Source organism: Perkinsus marinus (assembly GCF_000006405.1).
Source record: "Perkinsus marinus ATCC 50983 genomic scaffold scf_1104296960410, whole genome shotgun sequence".
Taxonomy (NCBI): domain Eukaryota; phylum Perkinsozoa; order Perkinsida; family Perkinsidae; genus Perkinsus; species Perkinsus marinus.
This window is the reverse complement of record NW_003206160.1, coordinates 83989-91750: the sequence shown is the minus strand read 5'-3', so window position 1 is coordinate 91750 and position 7762 is coordinate 83989. Positions and strand designations below refer to the sequence as shown.

The window sequence follows — 7762 nt, the reverse complement described above, 5'->3', positions numbered from 1 at the left end:
AATCAAATGAAACTGCCGAGTCACTCCATAGTCATCTTGAGCAACTCGAGAAGCCAAGAAAGATAGGTTACAAGCTAAGGGCCGGATGAGACGTCCAATGTGGGATGTCCCACTCTCCCGACCAGAGAATCTCAAACTGTAGCACTAGGGTCGACCAGATCTGCTGACTGAGACGTGCAACTCGCTGATTTCAATAGACTCACTGTACGGAATTGGTCGAAATCCTCACCGGCTGCGTAGTTGCCGATGAACGCCATGAATACGAATATTGCAACAGAGGTTATACCTGCTCAATGAGGAGTTGAGCCGATCGTCACTGAGATCTCAACGGACCGAAATGAAATATTTCATCTCGAGCAGTGAACCACGTCGAGGAAAGCACTGCTACCATCGGATGACCAGCAAGGCACTTGATAATCCTCCATATAAGGAGGTACCTTCGCTTAAAGCCATAGAGAGCCATACAACCAAGAAGCTCACATGAGCAACATTCCGAACTTGGCCGAGTAAGTTTCGCTGTGCAGTGAATTATTGAGATCGAGGAGTCTTGCGTGCATCTGAGGGAAAGACAAGACACAAATTGGGTAATTACCGTAATTACAACGTAGAAGTGTGACATACATAGGCAGCGGTACCTCGGTAGGTGAGAGGTGCGCATCGACCATTTTGGTGACCACTTGAGCGTGACGTTCGGCACTTGAAAAGACACTGCCAGGATTGCACAATCATTTGAAGGTCGAAGTTTCTGCCGGGTCTGATACTCACACAATGCTTCTCCAAACGACAAAGCTAAGGATGAGACAGTTGACTATCAAACTCCCTGAGAACCTGCATGCACACGAGGGGGGTTGATCTGCATCAGAAGCAGGTGGTATTATCTTTCCTTACCAAGAGAGCTTCCTCCTGATGACCTCCTTGAGCCCACGATGTAGTTGTGGCTGGCTCTTTTGCAAGAAGCTTGCTCCTGATACAAGAAGCTCCGCTAGACGTATCGCTTTTTGAACCAACGAAGAGGACCTTCGACCATCCGAGCTTCTCGTGACACGGATTCGATATCATGACCACGCATAATCCGAACTGACCGTACGATTCTATGACTGAGAAGCTTCCCGTGTGGAGCGGTTGTGGTGACTGTAAATGAGTTCACCTGTCTCTCGAGATCCCAAAGACGCACAAGACCAACGCTAGACAGTTCACAGCTATCCATGCGTGAGACGATGGCGCAAAGACATATCTGGCGAGGCAAGCAGCGATAATGCATCATCAGGAAGGCTTTCAAGTGTCACGATGGATTTCGACTTCTACCACCCGTGTTCGGAAGAAATCTCGCTTAGTATGGTCGGATCGGTGCGACCTGCAATGGACCTGCTCGGTCTGTTTATCAATACCCAATCGCTTGCTTGTCCGTTTCCATTGAAAACGCAGGATGGAGACTATACTTGCTCCAGAATCGTGCCCTGTGCTGAGAAGACCCACGAGGACCTAGAAGTGCAAGACTATGTAATGTCTGCGGTCGAGATCCCTCGAAGTAATTGGGCTTTCTTGGAAGGCTTTTCTCGGAGCGGTGGCGAGTCGCCGCCATACAATAACGGGACCACCTCTATGCGGTCGACTTGACCTTCTCCAAGACGAGTATTGAAGTTAGAGTCCTCGAGAGCCTCAGAGAGGATGTAAACTCTGGTCGATTGGTTCGAAGGAGCTGAGCGGAATACCTCGTTGATAGTGTGAGCTGCCGCTGAACCAGGATCTCTGGACTAGAGAGGGAACGCTGCAATGATTCTCGAATTCTCCCTCTCAAGCAGTTTCTTCGCGCTCCACTACGCTTTTGGAGGAGCTCACAAGTTCATTGGTCTATATGCAACGCATGTTCGCTATACGAAATGCATTCTGAAAGTTCTAGAGAGGCGTTCAAGTACGTGTAACTCACTGAGAGGCCCGAGACCGCCTCCTTGGAATAATCTGCGAAGAGCAAGAGCACATCTCAAGATGAGAATCTGAGTTTCCGCTGAGCTCATACCCTCCAGGAATCGGCAGCCTTGCTTGTCCAGCAAGTCGGGTATAGACCTTCTTCATCTCCGATGAGCATTCTCTTTCTCTAAGACAGGAGACTATCCTTCCCTCTGCTGGCGTAAGCCTCCTGCCCACGCAGCTATAGTCTCCTCAAACATAGTAGGAGGGAACATCGTGAACTGCGTGTACTGGTAATCGCTCATGATCAGATCGGGTCCTCGAGGAGCATGCAGACTGTAAGTATTGGTTACCTCCGATACCTGATGAACCGTTACAGCTGGTTCGCATAGAGCGTGCCGTGTACTCCTCGTAAAGAGTTCAGGATAGGCTCCCAGCTCGTGGAGGACTTCCAATCCCCCAGTCCTAGCGAGAAACCTCCCGCCTCTATGAAAGGCCGCGTGAGGACCTAGGTCAATTTCTCTGCGGGGATATTCTATCGCCTCCTTACACCAGTTCGATAGGAACTTGGGTCTGTGAGGTAGATACCCAGGAAAACAAGTCCAAAGAAAACCAGGAGGATAACGAGCCTCGTCCCAAGAACCTTACGAAAATACCAAAAGAAGATCAAGCATGAAGAATGCTGCTGCCCTCTCCGCTCTCTCTGCGTTGAGTGGATCTTACATGCAGCTTATCTCAAGTTCGAGGCGATTGATGAGTATTCGTCTGTCGATCTGGGGAAGAGAGCTTCTTTTGAAGTTCAGTCTCTGAATAACTTCCCACCTATAGAACTTTCTGCGCAAATCCTCTGGATTTTTATTGCGGACGCAGTTCGGTCCAGAAAACCCTTCGTGGGCTGTAACTCTTTCGACTTCAAGAATGAGTTCCGGATCATGGACATTACTCGTGCCATCGATGACCTCCTCATCATATGGAGCCGAGGGAGCAAATTCAATGGAGACCAACAGCTGAGCGCGAAACATATCCTCGAACCTTGACTGCTGTGACACATGGCTTTCAAGCGAGTTTCGTCGAAGCCCTGCTAACTGTTTGATTGCTCGCCGGCTCTCAAATCTCTGGGTGCACGAATCATCATAAATGGCAGGCTGCTCAGGCTCGACGATCCTAGCATAATTTTGGTCGGGAAGAGCTCGAATCGTGGATTGAGAAGCACCCCGACTGGACTTCTGGTCCCTCTGTTGCTCGCAATTTGCGGGTCGCAAAAGATTCCCTTTTTTCCCGTTCGTCCTGAAGCCCGTTAGAAGCATTTCAAATGCTCGGACTCGTGGCAAGTACAAATGCTACATTTGTACTCGCCACGGTGGCTGACGAATCGAGTCCGCTCAAGTTGAACGGCATAATGCAGGTACAGGGCAGTCGCGGATCCCCCTGCTTAGTCGGTGGAGCCGTTCACAGAGACCTTGTCGCGGTCACGAGAGAAAGTTGTGTTCGCAAATGCTAGTGAGATGGAGATGCGAATCGAACCTCCGTCATCAAAGAGATACGACTGGTTTAACAATACATTTGCTTTCTCTCCATCTTTCACATTCTCATTTCGAGATAGCTCACTTGACGACGGAACCCCTTCCGCCTTGCGACGATGTCTTGCGAGAAGATTTTAACCCAAAAACTTGTCCCACATACAACACAACAACTCAGCAGAGTAACTGACGCTGCAGGAGTCACTTGAATGATATGCGAGACGCAAATTTCGTTTGTGAACGACGGAGGAATGTACCAGTATTGGTATTGGCACGCAGCACAGCATTGCCAATGCTGCCTTGGAGCTAAGGTCGGAGTATTCGGCGAGCCAACGGACTCTGTGATAGAACAGGAGCAATCTTCGAAGCTTCGAATGGCATCATCTTCTGCCTTGGGGAGAAGCTCAGCACCTACACCAGAGGTCGACTTGCGTGCTTAGAAAGTGTTTCGTTCATACGGTCACTTGGCCTTGATCGATCTGACTCAACTGACTCTCTATCTGCCGTTGACTCATCTGCAAGAGATCCAGAGCCGAAATATCAGCCTTCCTCGAAAGCAGATCTAGTATGTTCCGAAAACGACCACGGGATCTCTGCTGCCATGATCTGTCAATCCTGGCAGCAACACTCATTATGGAGTCGAACCTTTTGCCGAATACCAACACTCACCGAACAGTCAGTGTTTTAGCGAGGCTCTCCCATCTATCGAGATCTGTAGTATTTATCCGGACAAGACCTTCCTCTACATTTTGAAGCAGCTCCTGGAACCTTTTGATAGCTAGTTCGATTTACAAATCACTGCTACCCCACATCACCTTGGAGGTGGGAAAATACCAACGATCTGCGCGAAACGTACAACTGCTCGAGTGAGAGCAGCAACTGCGAGTCGCAGGTCTTGGACGTTTCCTAACGGTTCCTGGGGAGCGATAGTATGCTTCGAGATTTTTAGTATTAGAGCAGACCGTCTCGAAGTATGTCTTACGTTGTGTGCTCCACCTAGTTTTGACTGTGGCTAACAGGAATAAGTTTACTATGCGGTTACACATCAGATCACTCAACTGCCTGTCTCGAATCTCCCTCGTGAGCAGTATTCTCAGGGCTATTCATCCTGTATTTTATCAAACGGCGCTGTAGGGTGGCGATTCGGGCGTCCGTGATTCCTGATTCGAAGAAGTATTTTCGTCGCTTAGCGCTGCAACAGTGTTTCAATGAACAGGGCAATTCGTTCACTCAAGTCACTGCGTAGAGTCCTTTCGATCTCGGCGCTGGTCCGTCGACTCTGACCTAGTTCCTCAGTCAGCCGTTCAGCGCTCTTCTTCATTTCGCTCATCTGTGAGCATTGATGGACAAAGGCTGTCAACAAAATCTCTGCCAGAGTGAGGAGCTCACCTCCCGACGGTAGGCGTTCATTCGCTCAGACAGTCTCGAGACTTCCTTCTTGACGTCGGTCAAGTCGCCACCGAGGGGCCCCGGGTTCAACCACGGCCGTTGTTGATCTCTTCTAGAGCTCCCTACGTCGATGCGGGCGAGGTCACCATTAGCTGGGAGCGTATTGACTGGTGAGTCCACGTCTGGACTCCAATCTGCGTCCATACCAGCCGCGTTACTGTGCCCGGACTCAGTGCGATGCCGACGACCACTCATGACAGACGCTTTGATGTGACGGTGGTTGGGCTCGAGGGTCATTGCCTCCTGAGCATGACAGTCTGGAGCGATGAAAGTGAGAATGAGATGTTACATCGATGCGAGAGCGACTCGTCAACACGGTCTGCATCGCATCAGTTTTACTCCTCAACTCGTCCAGCTCGGCATTGAATCCATCCATAGTAGCTGCCAAATCGTCCATATTTTCCAAGCATAGTGCGGTAATCTGCCTAGAGTAGTCCCCTTGATCCAGCCCTGGCCTGTCAACCTATTGAGAAAAGTCAGAAACTCCCATGTTTCCCTGGGTGGTTCTCACCGATGGAGCTAACCGTACGTCATTAATTATATTTGCGAGCAGGTCGTCATTCCTCTCTCTGTTCGAGCTAGGCTTCTTCCCGCCACGAATATTCATCGACTCAACTAGGCGAGTTAACTCGTCATTTTTAGTTTCAAGTTGGAGCATCCTGGCTTGAATGTCACCAGCTCTGGCTCTGGCACTTTCAACTCCCTCAAGCTTCGCTTCAACGATGATGAGACGCCGTTGCAGAGTCTTCTGATCGACCAGTTCCTCCGGGCCCTGCCCGCCAAGCTGTGCAGAGGACCATTTACGGTGGAACCCTCTCATTGACGAGCCGATAGCGTTGAGTCTATTCTCTAGACCAGCCACAGCATCCTCGATTTGCTCCATCCGGGAAATGACATCATGTTCCGGAGAGGCAGAGCCGGACTCGTCTCTGGTCCCGAGTTCCTCATCTCGAACATCCATCCTATGCTCTAATGCCTGTATTCGTCCAAGTAATGCATTCAAGACGTCTCCGTTTATGCCGCTGGTCTGTTGATCGATCTGTATTAAGTGTTTTTTCAAATTCTCGCCGATTCCTGCCGCCAGAGAGGTCTTACGATTCACCGCGCAGAGGAGGCCAAGGCAAAGCTTCACTTTCTGGAGGTCGTCTGCACTTCCACCTGTTTTGGGAATGGGTGCTTTTCTAGCCTTCAAGACGGCTTGACGGCTCCGCTCTCTCTCTGGAGCATCCATGACTTGAATGTGTTCATCAATACGATCAAGCCGAGCCCACAAGGTGTTAAGATAATCACCATTGATGCCACTGGTCTGCGAGTCGATTTCTTTTATAAATTTCTCGACTTTCGGGAGCACCTCTGATGAGCTTGCGACTCTCCTCAGAGTAGCGCAGACGAGACCAAGGCACAGCTTCGCTTTCTGGAGGTCCTCTAGATCGTCCCTGCGGGAAGATGTTAGCCCGCTTTCAGTCACCACCTCGCCTTGGTCCTTTTTCAGCTTGTGAATGATTCTCCCTTCTTGAGCCAATACTCGGTGATGAAGCACCGTGAGTACATCACCGTGTATGCTACTGGTATGTTTATCAATTTGTGCGATATACTTTTCTACTTTCCCTAGAACCCCTTGAGCTGAGGCCAAGCGTCTGAGTGTTCCACATATCAGACCTAGTGACAGTTTCACTTTTTGCATCTCTTCGTGCTCCACACATTGCCGACTCTCTACGGCGAACTCCTCAAGAGCACCACCATCGAACAGAGCTTCCATTGCATCGATTCGACTCGAAAGTGTATTAAGGAAGTCTCCGTTGATATGATGAGTCTGAGTATCGATCTGGTTCAAGTACTTACCGAGTTTATCAGCAACATCAACTGCCAGCGCTGTTCGCCTCAGAGCGCCACACACTAGACTTAAACACAGTTTCACTCGCTGCAGATCGCTGGACATTTCAACTAAGCCCACGGCCGACTCACTTCTACACTCGATCATTCCTCCGCTTTCATCTGACAACGCAAAGACACTGATAGGGATAGGAGAATACTCTGAACGAATGTTCGTCAATTCAACGATATATTATGACATTCCCGCTGATGCGGTTGTGAGGAGCGCATTAAAGCGCGAAAAAAGTTGGCATGAAGCCTTCACTATGCGAGGTAATGCTATACAGGCAATAGATGATCATCATGATCATGGCACTCTCATGAGAATCTTGATCGACAACGAGCCGAATCTCTTACGAGCTCGGCGACACAGTCGAGCCCGCCGAAGCAGTACACTGTTGGAGCTCGACGGGAGGCTCCTCTTCACAGTACATCAGTGCGAGGAAAAGGTCCTTTCTAGACACAATTCCGACAACTCGGTCCGACTCCTCTACTGCAACCACAAGGAGATGTCTCAGACCCAACTGCCTGAACAAGTTATATGCTTTGTCGAGGGGGAAGGATGCTGGAACTGTTAGAGGGCAACGATTAGCGAGGTCCACCAAATCCAATACCTCATTTCGTGATACTGGACCGTGTCGCCATAAGTAGTCTTCTATTGCCCGACGTGAAACTAAGCCACGGAGCTTACCCCTACTTTCGACGATAAACGCGCAATGCTCAGACTTTGTGAGGACTGTATGAATTCTCTCGAATGTCTCTACTGTGCTGAAGCTCGTGAGAGGCGCGGGCGACATTGCTGATGATATGCTCTTACCCCTCATTGCGTACTCATGGTAAGAATCGAGCTCCTCTAAGTAAGGAACCTGTCGAACTTCCAGTACAAGATCATAAGCACCTTTAAGGAACAGATCAGCTACTTGCTTCGCCACAATGACAGTGATCATAATATAGGGGAGCTGTTGCAGATCTCCAGTGATCTCAACAACGATGGCAGTCAGGCTTATAGTCAT

General features: G+C 49.6%; 1 protein-coding gene across 1 annotated transcript; it reads right to left on the bottom strand.

Annotated features, from left to right (window-relative positions):
- Positions 1-4614: 4614 nt before the first annotated feature.
- On the bottom strand, positions 4615-7762 carry Pmar_PMAR019650 (chloride channel clc, putative; the record flags this gene model as incomplete). Its single annotated transcript, XM_002772754.1, has 5 exons — positions 4615-4758; positions 4818-5120; positions 5167-5340; positions 5389-6872; positions 7567-7762. 5 exons carry the CDS (start codon positions 7760-7762, stop codon positions 4615-4617), a joined length of 2301 nt encoding a protein of 766 aa, XP_002772800.1.